The 14393-nt window shown below is 45.2% G+C and overlaps 1 protein-coding gene across 1 annotated transcript; it reads right to left on the bottom strand.

Annotated features, from left to right (window-relative positions):
* Positions 1 to 234: 234 nt before the first annotated feature.
* On the bottom strand, positions 235 to 4831 carry LOC108312929 (ret finger protein-like 3). Its single transcript, XM_017541101.2, has 3 exons — positions 4723 to 4831; positions 3560 to 3850; positions 235 to 1077 (listed from the first exon to the last, which is right to left on the bottom strand). The coding sequence occupies exons 1-3, from the start codon at positions 4829 to 4831 to the stop codon at positions 506 to 508; spliced, it is 972 nt and encodes a 323-aa protein (XP_017396590.2). The 3' UTR covers positions 235 to 505.
* Positions 4832 to 14393: the final 9562 nt, after the last annotated feature.

The following is a 14393-nucleotide window of genomic DNA, read 5'->3' as shown; positions in this document are numbered from 1 at the left end:
ACATCCAAGACAACGTTAGCTACATGGAGCCGTGGTGCTGGAAAGTTGGTCAGTGCTGGATACGACACAGGTATTTATCTACATTTGTCCTGTTCACACACACCCACACACCCCCTCACACACTTGCACACACACGTACATTGCACTATGAATAAAAAGTCTTGCCCCCCTATTATTTAGAAACCAAAAGAATTGGTTACAGCCAAATATTTATTAACTTATAAACTCCATAATACATTAAATTGAACTTACAGAACTAAACGGTAAAGCATTTGGAAATTAATTTAAGAATACAAGACATATCATTAGGAAACAAAATATAAACACAAAGCTCAACACGTTTGGTGGTGCCAATGATCAATATTTAAAGCTCAATTTATATGCTAATGAATCTATGAAGTTAATCACATCATGTAATGGTCTATATTTTTCTGCCAACAGAAACTTCCTATGTCTACCCACCAAGTAATTTAATTTTCCAATCCTGTTTCTATGCACTGGGGGTTTATTTGCCCTCCCCAGGAAGGACTGGATGGGCAGTGCCTGGGTTTGTCACGGGACAGACACTTAGGACTCCCTGATCTGGGAGAGTGGAAGGAGCAAAGTACGGGCGCAGTGGCTCCTCGGGAAAGACTTTCACAAATGTGTAGATGTGGGATCCATCTCCGAGGTGGTAAAAGGAGATGTCTCCCATGCCTCTATCCATAAAAATCCCCACTCGCTGTAAATTGGGGTTCACCCAAAGGGGCGTTGGAGGGCTTGTGTTAGCAAAGTGGAATCCCCCAGACCTCAAACTCACAATCCAGAATCCATGATCCGTGGTCATTTGGATGATCCCTTTGCGGCTGGCAGATTCTCTGCAGACTCCCACGTTCCATTCTTCGCTTGTTCCTAGGTCCACCTCCCAGTAGTGGCGGCCAGAGGTGAAACCAGGGGAGCCCAGGACAGCACCTGCCAAGTCGAATCTCTCAGCGAGATCTGGCCGATTCTGATGGATCCTCCCACATTGGACACTCCTGAGGTCTTCAGAAATGAGGAGGAGGTTGTGAGCCGTGTCGACATCCAAGATCACCTCCACTGCGAAAAGAAATACAAATAGCTCAGCAAATGGACAGAAGCCAAGCCCAAGTCACTCCCCTCCCACAGAGTCCCAAATAGCTCATTGACTTTGGTTTCTTTCATTCTGCTTTCTCCCTGGAGTCAGCACTTTTCTTGAGACAACTTCTCTGAGTAGTTGAAATTCTCAACTACTTATTTTACATTATGTCATGTGTTTGTTTTGCTTAGAGTGGAGGCTCTCCAGACAGACACCACGGCTCTCTTTCTACTATACTAATGGGTGAAAAGAGTGATAGTTGGCCGAGTACCGTGGCTCACGCCTGTAATCCCATCACTTTGACAGGCCAAGGCAGGTGGATCACAAGGTCAGGAGTTCGAGATCAGCCTGGCCAACATGGTAAAACCCTGTCTCTACTAAAAATACAAAGAAGTAGCGGGGCGTGGTGGCAGGTGCCTGTAATCCCAGCTACTTGGGACACTGAGGCAGGAGAATCACTTGAATCTGGGAGGCAGAGGTTGCAGTGAGCCAAGACCACGCCACAGCACTCCAGCCTGGGCAACAGAATGAGACTCCATCTCAAGAAAAAAAAAAAAAAAAAGAGTGATAGTTAAGACAATGCAAGTTAGCAATATTGAAAGACATGTTTCTGTTTTCACATTTTATTGGTCCAATTTAAATAGTGTCTAGGGCATGAATCCAGGCTTTTGTTCTCCATATTTGTAACCAACTAATTTTGTTCACAGTTTTGACAGGAGATGGGATATCTCTGCAGCTGACAGTGTGATGACAGAGGTCCCATTCCCAGACATTAAGAGGACACATTCCTGGACATTAAGAGGTCCCATTCCTGGACGTTAAGTAAGAGGAGGATAAAGACCTAGATGAAAGAATGCTCTTTGTCCTACAGGGGAGTTGAGCTCTTAAGCATGACAAGGTTAATGAGCTTAAGTTTAAGAGCTGAGATAAAGGTATTTGAAAAGTATTAGAATAAGCACTTGGCAGCATTGGGTGTGTGGTTGAAAGGTGAAGTCACCAATTTTAATGGAGGAGGAAGAAAGGAAGGGGCGTGATCTGGCCTAGGAAAATTTATTGTCTAGACCATTCTGGAAAAATAATCTACAGAACATATTATCCTTCAAGGCCAAAGATAGATGTGACTACAAATATAGATTTTGTACATTAAAATAAGGTATCAGCTATTATTGTGTTAAATAGGTTTCTATGCCTTTGCCTGTCTCCGGAACTCCAAAAATTTGAATTATTTGGTCACATAGGCTTTCTGAATTTTTAAAATTATCTTCTGGGTTTTTTTTTTTTTTTTGTCAAACTGGATTATTTTAAAGACTTGTAGAATGAGATAAAAGATTCGTAAACTATTCATCTGACAAAACTAATATTAACAATATACAAGAAACTCAAGCAGCAGCATAAAAACAAATAATCTCATTAAAAAGGGGACAAAGAATTTGAATAGACCTCTCTTAAGAGAAGGCAGATGAATGTCCAATGGGTATTAAAAAGAATGCTCAGCAACACTCATCAGAGAAATGCAAAAATCAAAACCACAATAAGATATTATTTCACCCTGGTTAAAATGGCTGTTATCAAAAGCACAAAATAAATGCCAGTGAGGATGTGAAGAAAAGGGAACTCTTACACAGTGTCAGTGAAAATGTAAATTAGTATGACCACTATGGAAAGCAGTATGGAGGTTCCTCAAAAAACTCAAAATACAGCTACCAAGGAATCCATAAATCCCACTGCTGGGTATGTGTACAGAAGAAAGGACATCAGTATATGGAAGAGACAGCTGCAGTCTCCCGTTTATCACAGCACTGTTTACAATAAATGTCCATCAACAGACGCATGGATAAAGAAAATGTGGTATGTGTATACACAATAGAATAATATTCAGACATAAAAAAGAACGGAATTGTGTCTTTTGCAGCAACATGGAGGGAAGTGGAGGTCAGTGTCTCAAGTGAAACAAGCCATGCACAGAAAGTCGTTGTCACCGATTCTCACTCATAAGTGGGTGCTTAAAAAAGTGTACATAGGGACATAGAGAGTGGAATCATAGATAATGGAGACTCAGGTTCGGTTGTGGAAGAGGGGGATTATGAGAAATTAATTGGTTCATGAGTACAATATACCTTATTTGAATGATGGATACATTAAAAGCCCTGACTTAACCACTACGTAATCAATGCATGTAACCAAATTGCACAATGCTCATAAATGTGTGCAGATTTCTTTTAAGTTTTGCTAATCCCTTGTCTAATCCATGACACAGACACAGACATGGGTGTTTTTTGTGGGAGATCAAAAAATTTAAAAACCAGGTGGTTCTATGTGTTGTCAGGGCTGAGAATCACTGATGCCAGAGGAACATCTCAATTTCAGGTGCCAGGTATCAGCGAATTCCCAGATGGTATGGAGAGCTGATTGCTTTTTCCTCTTCTGATAGTGGGACAGGGGCAGGGTATGTAGATTGCTTACCTTGGAACTTCCGCATTCTTGGGTTCATCTGCAGAATCTTTTTCAGCTTGGGCTCCAAATCCTTAATGTGGGAAACCAGACTCCCCAGCTGCCGATTGAACCTGATGTTGTTTTTCTGAGAAGCCACCAAGCAGAAGGGACACAAGACACCTTCTCCTTGGGGCTCCTTCTGCAGTGAATTGGTACAACTGAAGCAGAAGACACATTCACACTCCAGGGTCATTGGCTTTTCTAAGTAATCTGTGCAGATGGGACATCTGGTTGCTTCTTTTAAGAGTTCATCCGTGCTCACTGCCAGGGGGAAAAACATGTGCAGGGAAGTGAATTTTCATGAAGTGACAGCCTATTAGTGTGTGACAGGTGACTACCTTTCCATGCATAGAGTTGCTGTGTTCCAGCTTTGTAATCCCAGAAGACCGTGGGTACAAGCATTTGAGCACATGGTCCTGCCTTTAGAGAGGTGAGGTTCTATTGGGAAAGACAAGTCCCAAAGGGTCCCTGTGCTTTGAGCTGAGGAGGAGGAAGGGTTGATTCTCCTGGTGACCCAGCAGCTGGGCCAGCAGATGAGCCTGACCCCGTGACACAGCAGCACCCATGTGAGAAGCAGCGAGCTGGGGTCGTTTCACCTCCTCCGAGGGGAGCCCGAGCAAGAGATTGATGAGAATAAGAACTGCAACCTTTGGCTCACACCTGTAATCCCAGCCCTGTGGGAGGCCGATCACCAGGTCAGGAGATAGAAACCATCCTGGCCAACATGGCGAAACCCTGTCTCAACTAAAAATACAAAACTTGCTGGTCGTGGTGGCACACGCCTGTAATCCCAGCTGTTCAGGAGGCTGAGAATCGCTTGAGCCAGGGAGTTGGAGGTTGCAGTGAGCCCAGATCTCACCACCACATTCTAGCCTGGCGACAGAGCGAGACTCCATTTCAAAAAAAAAAAAAAAAACTGCAACCTTCCTGCAGCCTTGGGACCGAATACCAAATTGACTGCCACCACTTCTAGAGTGAGGGGACCCAGGGTGACTGATTTCAACTCTGAGGCAGCACTCAGACAGCCTTTGTTGAATGCATTAATTACTAATTTCTCTCATTCATCCCCTATGCTATAACCCCAATTCTAGACATCTGAGAAGGGAAAACAAAGCACACAGACGTGGACTCACCTCTTCTGCTGAGAGCTCCTTTGCTAGCCATCGTCTTGCACCAGGAGTGAGGTCTGCGGGGAACAGGCGTAGGAGGGCCTTTTATTGGCGAGATTGCCCCACTCTCCATGGTCACACCCTGCCACACCCTCTAATCCTCCATGGTCACACCCTGCCACACCCTCTAATCCTCCATGGTCACACCCTGCCACACCCTCTAATCATCCATGGTCACACCCTGCCACCCCTGTAACCTAATCAGGTTTTTATTTAATTATAGTGGGGAATAAGCTTTTTATTAGTGATAAATCTGCAGTCAACAATATTCTTAGTAAAACCCTTCATCTTGACACTATTTACCTTGAAAAGGAAGATAAGGTTAAATTGCCATCACTTTAGATTAGATTAGATCCAACCTACTAATATTATGAGCCTATTTTAGAGATTTTTCCAGCATTTGTTAGCAGTAATGATTTTACTGATATATATTATACACTTCAAGCTTTGCTTAGATTATTAAAAGAGATTATCAAAATTTTACCTACATTACCAAGAGATTATCAGTGTGATTGCATTTACAATTTTACAAAGTGCTATACATTTATATATACATCAGACTCAAAGGTAATAGGTACATGCATGCCAATGAGAAAATTTTAGAGTGTTTTTATTTGTTTCTATTTGTTCATCTTCCATTCTGAAAATTTTTGATAAATCGCAGGAATAATTTAAAGTGTGAAGAATGACCGTTAAACTCTGCATATTAGGAACTTCGCAGTGTTCGGATACAAACAAGAGTCAAAGAACAGGGAACACTGTCTCTGCTGCTTATGTTTTCAAGTGGAAGTCACTAACAGTGAAGTAAATGGCACTTTTCTTTCCCAAGAACCAGCCTTGAGTCTTTTCCTTTTAATACCCATCTGTGCATAAAAATCCCCTACTGAGCTGGGCACAGTGGCTCACGCCTGTAATCCCAGCCCTTTGGGAGACCGAGGCAGACGGATCACGAGGTCAAAAGATGGAGACTATCCTGACCAACATGGTGAAACCTGGTCTCTACTAAAAATACAAAAATTAGCTGGGCGTGGTGGCACACACCTGTAATCCCAGCTACTCAGGAGGCTGAGGCGAGAGAATTGCTTGAACTCAGGATTTGGAGGTTGCAGTGAGCCAAGACAGTGCCATTGCACTCCATCCTGGTAGACAGAGCAAGACTGTCTCAAAAAAAAAAAAAAAAAAAATCCCCTACTGAGATATTTGTAGTTTCATTTCAAAATGCAAATGATTCTAATATCACCTTACTATTTTTCCCATCTCACATTTTATCACAGATTAAATAACTTTTTTCTTTCTACATACTTTTTGAAGAGAGGCCTAGTTTTAGCCCTCTTTAAATATGATTCCTCATGGGATCAGATGACTCAGAGAGACTCAAATCCTGAGGAAAAGGAATAATGAATCTACAGATCTCATGGAAGAGGCTAGGTTAATTTAATTGATTAATGTGTACTTAATTTATAGAAGAACAGCTTCATTTTCAACTCTTAAATACCTTTTTTTTTTGAGACGAAGTCTCCCTCTATTGCCCAGGCTGGTGTGCAGTGGCACCATCTCAGCTCACTGTAACCTCTGCCTCCCGGTTCAAGCAATTCTCATGCCTCAGCCTCCCAAGTAGCTGGGATTACAGGCGTGCACTACCACAGTTGGCCAATTTTTGCATTTTTGGTAGAGTCTGAGTTTTACCATGTTGCTCAGGCTGGTCTCATGTGATCCACCCGCCTCAGCTTCCCAAAGTGCTGGGATTACCAGCAGGAGCCACCGTACCCAGAATCAAATTTTAAATAACTTGAATAAATATAATCTTACTATTTCCCCCACCTAACAGTGTATCACATATTAAATGACTTTTCTTTCATTCTTTATCTATACTTTCGAAAATACCTAATTTCGGTCCTATTCAAACATGATTTATAATGGGATGAGATGAGCCTCAGTGATTCAGTGTGTAGACGACGGAAATGAAGTCTTAGGAAATGGGATGTAGGAAGTCAGATTGGTTTCCAGTGATTGGATCAAGTTGAATTTTGTTTATAAAGCAATCACTTCGTAGTTTATGTTTTTCTGGATTCCAGGCCATTCCACACCCAAATATAAAGACAGGGTCCAGCCCTCTATATTCTCTAAGGAGGGAAAATAAAAGTGAAAGACAGAACTCCAGCTGAACCTTGTGAGCAGAGTTCTGTGAGATCAGTGTGCAATTTCTCATGACAGAACAAAAGATGGTGGAAATAATTTCTCTGGAGCTATGAAAAAGCTTATATGGGAAGCAGCCATTTAGTTGGGCCTTGAGTTTTTGTAGGATTTTGACAGCCAGCTAGGCTCATTTCTGGGCAGAAAGGAGGGCTGGTGCCTATCACAGGAGGCATGAAATGACTTAGGTGGTTTATTGATCCTCTACATTTACCTTGTAGGGAACTTGGGAACCCTATGACCATGTTAATGAGCAAATGCTCAAGATTCCCACTAGATGTCAAGAAAACAATATTCTATAACCTGATGCATGATGTGTTTGCTACAGTGCTCACAGCAGTGGGGTGAGAATGTTGCGTTGCAGAAGGCACTGGGTGGTGCACCCAGGATTGAGATGGTCATGGTTTGGGTAAAAAAGCAGAAATCCAGGAGGTGACACCCTGGAGCAACGATGGGAAAGTGCTGGTAGCTCTCATGGGAAGCAATGAATCCATAAAGCAGACGTCGGTGGGAGGAACAGCCCCCACCTGAGGAGTCTGTCCAGGCAGCAGCGTGACTCCCTGGAGATTCTGACTTCAGTTATAGAAGGAGAGCTCAGAACCTCCAGGGAATTGGCGCACATAAGCTTGTGGGTGAGGCCGGGCATGGTGGCTCATGTCTGTGATCCCAGCACTTCGGGAGGCCAAGGCAGGCAGATCACTGGAGGTTAGGCGTTCAAGACCAGCCTGGCCAACATGGTGAAACTCTGTCTCTACTAAAAATACAAAACTTAGCCAGGCATGGTGGCACATGCTTGTAGTCCCAGCTTAGTGACCATTTATTTAGCTGTTTGTTAGACCCTCCATTTCACTGATTTAACCATGGGTTTGATTATTTCATCTCTGAGTCATCACTCCAACTCTTTTCGAAAAAGCAGAGAAACAAAAATAAAATGTCACAGCTCTGCTCAATCCAGTGTTTTTTAAGGCTTAAAAAAACAGAGGATGTTAGTTCTCTCCTCTGTTTTCTCATTTGTCAAAATGGAAACAGTCTAAGTAAACCACCTAGAACAGCAGCGTGCCACACGGGTAGGGACTGAAATACGACTTTATTTCTTCTGCACCTTTGTTTTTTTACAGTATCACAGTATGCTATAAAGCATACTGTATAAATACACAGTAGCACTAAACACAGAATCTCTACATTTCTTTCTTTTTCCAGCATATTCTATTCACAATATTTCAGTAGAACCTGACATTTAAAGAGTTTCCTCCTGCTAGACACTCACAATACTGAGAACCTAGTTTGCAATGAGCCCTCCATAATTGAATGTTAAATAAAAGAATTCCTTCATTAATGATTTGCTTCTTCAATCTTGATAAATATAATTTATTTTGTTCTTTCAATAGCAGATATGGTCCCAAGTGCCAGAGAGAGTGTCAATCTGAGCCGTGCAGGTGGGGCCGTATCGGGGCGGTGGGAGGGTCAGGTGGGTATTTCTGACCTGAGCATCTTTGTCCAGAGGAGCAGAAGAAGACACACGCCGGCCCACAGGGCTTTTCTGCTGACATGGGTTGGCGGGAGGAGCTCCTGGGTTGTGGCTCTGATTAGAGTCCACAGCTGGGCAGTGAGGGGGACTGGAAGGACCTGTCCCAGGTAGTGGCGTCTGTCAACCAGCAGATGGCGCCAGAGATCGCAGGGTCCGGCCTGGGTGCGGGTCTTTCCGGTTGACGCCCCAGGCTCCTGCGCGGGGACTCTCACCCCGAAGCACTGAACGCAGTTCCGCGGTCCGAGACGTCACTCGCAGGACGCACAGCTGCACACACGAGCCCCTCACCTGTCGCCCACGCTCCTGTTACCCTCCAATTCCCAAATGTGTGCTCCAGGATTTTCTCTCCGCCCACAGCCGCAGACGCCCCTGTGGTCCGTGCAAATGTGCACACTCAGTGCAGTGGACCCCGCTTCCTGCTTTTTTTTTTTTTTTTTTTTTTTGAGAAGGAGTCTTGCACTGTCGCCTGGGCTGGAGTGCACAATGGCGCGATCTCGGCTCATTGCAACCTCCGCCTCCCGGTTCCCCAGACTCTCCTGCCTCAGCCTCCCGAGTAGTTGGGATTCTAGGTCCCCGCCACCACACCCAGCTGATTTTTTGTATTTTTAGTAAAGACGGGGTTTCACTATGTTAGCCAGACTGGTCTCGAACTCCTGACCTTGTGATCCTCCCGCCTCGGCCTCCCAGAGTGCTGGGATTACAGGCGTCAGTCACCGCGCCCGGCCCAGCCTTGCACTTTATCTCACAGGTTTTCCCACCCAGAGACCCCATTTCAGACACATAGACCCTCTCAGCCTCCTCCCTTGCCTCCCATCCCCTTAAAACAGAAATCCTTTATTTCCTCCAGAATCTCTTCCCAGAGTGCCCATCCGTCTTCGGGCTGATCTTCTAGGGCAGTCCTTTCCTGCCCTTTGGTTCCAACATCTCCTTTCTGCCAGTTTTTGTCACATGCGTCTTACTACGCTGAAGTGAGACTGACCCAGCGAATCACAGAATTCTGGAACTCAGGGGTCTGGAAATATATCTCATTGATAGTCTGCATGTTTTGGTAAATAAAGTTTTATTGATGCGTTTCTTACGGCTGCTCCATGCCACAGTGACAACACCAAGGTGGTTGTGACAGACAACTTAAGAGTACCGTCTACAAGCCTAAAATATTTACTCTCTGGTGGCTCAAGCCCGTAATCCCGGCACTTTGGGAGGCCGAAGTGGAAGGATCACTTGAGCCCAGGAGTTTGAGGCCAGCCTGGGCAACATGACGAAAGCTCGTCACTACAAAAAAAATTGTTTAAATTAGCCAGGCATCTGCGGTCCCAGCTACTTGGGAGGATCACTTGCACTCTGGCAGTGGAGGCTGCAGTTAGCTGTGTTTGCACCACTGCACTCCAGTCTGGGCCACAGTGAGACCCTGTCTCAAATTTAAAGAACTCCTCACACTTTTCAGGAGTCCTAGTGCATGCCACCCACAGCATCTCAACACTAACAGTGGCCCCAGTCCCTGCGACAAGCATCCACTCCCGTGGGTTTCCAAGGTGCTCCCCACAGAGAAGCTGCACTGGTCCCTGTTTCCTAATAACCTCCTCCTCTTGCTTTTATTCTGCTTTTAGAGACCACTCTTCCCAAAGCACTTCAGGCCATGTGGGAAGACCCCATGGCCCGTGACATGAAAGCATCTTGAAGCTTTTACTCTAATTTTTTAAAGTTTTTGGTTGTTGTTTTTGTTTTGTTTTGTTTAATGCAGCAGTTTTACTTACTGCTTTAAGTGTAAATGACACCTTAGTTTTATTCCTCCCTTTGTAATGGATTTTCTTTTCTTCTTCTTCTTTTTTTGAGACGGGATCTCGCTGTATTGCCCAGGCTGTAGTGCAGTGGTGCCATCTTGGCTCACTGAAATCTCCGCCTCCCAGGTTCAAGCAATTCTCCTGTCTCAGCCTCCCAAGTAGCTGGGATTACAGGTGCCCACCACCACACCTGGCTAATTTTTGTATTTTTAGTAGAGACAGGGTTCCACCATGTTGGCCAGAATTGTCTTCATCTTCTGACCTCGTGATCCGCCCGCCTCTGCCTCCCAAAGTGCTGGGATGACGGGTTTGAGCCACCACAGCCCATCATAGATTTTCTTTTAAGGCTTCTTTTTTGTTGCAATGCCTTCCTCTTCGAAAGTAAAAGAAAAAAAGAGATCATTGTTTATCTTTCAAACAAAAACTGTAATTACTATATTTATTTCATGCGTTTATACTTGGAAAGAACACTACGTACTGATTGTGTGAATGTGTCCCCCATATTTCACGTCCTGGACGTAACTCCAGTGTGGCAGTTCTGAGAGGTGGGGCCTTTAAGAGGTGATTGGATCATGAAGTCTCTGCCCTCATGAATGGAATAATTCATTCACAGATCAATGGGTTATCAGAGGTGGGGAACTAGTGATTTAACAAGGAGAGGAAGCGAGGCCTGAGCTAGCACATTAGCATGCTCGCCCCTCACCGTGTGATGCCCTGAGCTGCCTCTGGACGCTGCAGAGTCCCCACCAGCAAGAACGCCCACACCAGATACCGCCCTCTACTTCTCAGCCCCTGTAACTGTAAGAAATAATTTCCTTTTCTTTATAAATTACCCAGTTCCAAGTGTTCTGTTAGAAGCAACAGAAAATGGACTAACACTTTCCGTAATACAAATTTTAAAGGACATTTTCAAAGACACAGAACTATAGATGACACTGTTATAACTCACTCCTCACCTCCACCCAGTGAGGACATTGCCTGTTTTCAACCATCGTTTTCATGGTTCATCCTGTCATATGTACCCCTGTTGCATCCCCCTCTCCAGAACATTTTTAAAACATTAATTATACTTTCTCCAAGAACAGTTCGGTTTTACTGTAAAGAGATAAAGATATGATGCATTCATTGGGGGTAGAAACCTGCAGCTATGCATTTAATGCGTTCTAAGGGGAACAAGTGATCCCAGGAGAGGTCATGGTAAGACTATTGCATAACAGCTTGTGTTGCCTTGAGGCATGTTCTAATTGGCTATTTCCATTCTCTCACACCAATTGCTCACCTAAACCTACGTATCATTAACCCCAAGGGTAATAAAAGACATAATGATTATCTGGGGCATGGGCAACACAGAAATGTTAGCAATGGCATCATATCGAACCCTCCTGGGACCGTGTTCAGGTCCCCTGCAGCTGCACACTAGGTCCAGCCCAGCTGCAGCCCCTGTGGTGGTGATTCAGCCTTCCCAGGCCCTGAAGGACTGCCTTCCACCGACGGGCTGCTCCACCTGGAAATGCTGGGAGGGTCTGCAGCCCCCTTGCCCCAAGATGGGACCACAATGGCACAAGCCACATTTCAGAGCCCCCCAAGGGGTCAGACTGAGACTGGGTTTCTGCTGAAACCACCTCCTGGCTTCTCCCTCTTCCTCCATCCTTACAGGTTCCTGTTCAGAGCACTCCACCCTCTGAATGAATCCCTTGCACAGAATGCCGATGGGGACCTTGGCCAGGCCTGGGTGGTCAGGGAAGTTCCTCAGAAGAGCTGGCTCAGCCCATCAAGTCAGGCTGAGGGGCAGCCAGAGAATGGAGGAGGGAAGGGTTACAAGGCTTCCTCCCTGAGCATCTGCTCTTTGCCAGGCACCTTCTTGGATGGTTAGTGCTTCTCTTGGTGGCATTTCACTGAGAAGACAGTGGGCTCTGAGGCCAGATTGTTGGGACGTAAGCAGTAGAGAAACTGGGGTGAAACCTGGGCCAACTGGTGGGTCAGGCTGGGCGCTCTTCACTTCCAGCATCCTGATCTTCCAAGGCCTCTGCATTCTCACAGTCCTGAGAGGTGCTAGGCTAAGCCCTGGCCTGATGCAGGCCTGGGGAGGTGGACCCAGCTTTCCGTGTTCAGGAGTGGCTGGGTTCAGAGGATCTGGACAGCCTGGTGGGGGACACTCTGGATGCTTGGGGCGTGGGTTTGCAGAGGCAGGGGTGTTCCCAAGCTCTGAGGTTCTTCCCTGGGTCCCTTTTTGACTTGAGATGGGAAGGCAACCCTGCCCTGCTGCAGGTTTTGTTCCTCTGGAAATCAGCTCTGGGGACACTTGCTCCATTTCAAGCCACGAGCTCCTTTACTTCACTGGTACAATACTCCTTTTTTATTTTATGCCTCTAATCATGCACTCCATTTCTCTCCAAAGGAGCAAAAGAATAAGAAGAAAATGTCACAACCTGCCTCATCGATGGAAGTGTTAAAAGTCAGAGACCTGACTCTTTCCTCAATTTCCTCATTGTTGAAATAGAAGAGACAAGATAAGTAACCAGAGAACAGCTGCCACATCAGTAAGAGCCTAGAAACTGTACATTTCCTCAGCTGCTTTGTTCTTTTCTCTTAGCATCTAAGAAACATGTTACTGCACCAAGGACCTTGCATCTCCTCTTCCTCTTCCTGGAGTGTTCTGACCACAATTGCCCTCAACAGGAGCTGACAATTAGTGACATGTTTCCCCTATTACACATTTAAATATGGGTCCCCAAGATGCCTGCCTCACTGGTAATCAATGACCCCTCCACAAACGGATGCTGATTTCAAGGTGAATGAATGAATATGTATAATTACCCTCTTTTTTCCATACGCTGTTTTAATAGAAAACATCTCCTAAGCTCCGCATCATCAGGCTCTGAATGGACAGCTCCAGACCATGTCTGGATGTGTGTGTGTGTGTGTGTGTGTGTGTGTGTGTGTGTGTGTGTGTGTGTTTCTGAGCATCTTTGTCCAGAAGAGCTGAAGTGAGAAAAATCCCCCCAACCAACAGGATTCCAGCCCTGGCTCTCATGCAGAAGATCCCTGGAGCTCCTCTGCTGAAGTGGGATGTATACGGGGTGGGATGGAGGGCATCAGGGATTTTCATTTTATTTTATTTTTTACAGAGAATTAAAGGTCTCTGACAGGGTATCCAATCCAATGTTGAGGGATATGGAAACGTTCTCTGTGCCGCACCAATTGATGTAATCAGCGACACATCTCTGTTCAGCACTTGAAATGTGGGTAGTGCAGATGAGGAGCTGAAGTTTTTTAAATAAATGCTGTGGTGTATATTTAAGTTACATTATGTAATACATACAGTGAAGTGGTTACTATAGTGAAACAAATTATTGTCTTACCACCTTTTGTCTGTGTGTGTGTCTGTGTGTGTGTCTCTGTGTGTGTGTGTGTGTGTGTGTGTGTGTGTGTGTCAGGGGGTTGTGGCAAGAGCAGCTAAGATTTAGCAGCATCTCAAATGCGGTGCGGTGGAATTCCCTGCAGCATGCCTGGTGTGCGTTAGATCTCCAGACTTGTTCATGGTCCATAGCTCCTACTTTGTATCCTCTGAGCTACGTCTCCCCATTCCCTCTCCTCACCTCAGCCCCCATCAGCACTGCTTTATTCAATCTTTCTGTATATTCTTAAACACTCCTTTGTGTTTCTAGATTTCACATGTGAGATCATGCAGTGGTTTTTCTTTCTGCATCTGTCCTAGTTCTCCCAGCATCACGAAGAACTGAATTTGTAGCCTTACTTCATTTTAATTTAAGAAACTGCATGCAACTAGTTCTTACCAAATGGTGCGGCACAGCTCTGGGGAGCTAGGGAGTGAAGGAAGCCGAAAAGACCTTTTCCTGACTTTGAGGTCTATGGTGCAGCCAGAGATGCGGATGGGGCCAGATGGGCCCTGGGGGCTGCGGTTTGGGGCAGGGCAGGAGCAGGGCAGGTTTGATGGGACATGGCTGGGATCCCTTCCCATGGGAGACCTCTTTCTCTGTGACACACACAACTGTTAAACGAAGGAATTCACTTTCTCAAGAACACATTTCCTTTGTCTCTAGCCTTTTCTCCCTTAAAGAGACACACGCATTCTTTTTCTGACACACGCACACACACACCCTTTGTCACAG

This window comes from Cebus imitator, unplaced genomic scaffold (genome assembly GCF_001604975.1).
Source record: "Cebus imitator isolate Cc_AM_T3 unplaced genomic scaffold, Cebus_imitator-1.0 Scaffold8, whole genome shotgun sequence".
NCBI lineage: Eukaryota > Metazoa > Chordata > Mammalia > Primates > Cebidae > Cebus > Cebus imitator.
Note: the sequence above shows the minus strand (reverse complement) of the source record. Positions and strands in the feature narration are given on the sequence as shown.

Coding starts and splice junctions, on each gene's coding strand:
- LOC108312929 (XM_017541101.2), bottom strand. CDS start 4,831: ATGGAGAGTGGGGCAATCTCGCCAATAAAAGGCCCTCCTACGCCTGTT. Junction 3,851..4,722: donor AGGAGCTCTCAGCAGAAGAG/GTGAGTCCACGT, acceptor TCCCCCTGGCAG/TGAGCACGGATGAACTCTTA. Junction 1,078..3,559: donor AAGAATGCGGAAGTTCCAAG/GTAAGCAATCTA, acceptor TTCTTTTCGCAG/TGGAGGTGATCTTGGATGTC.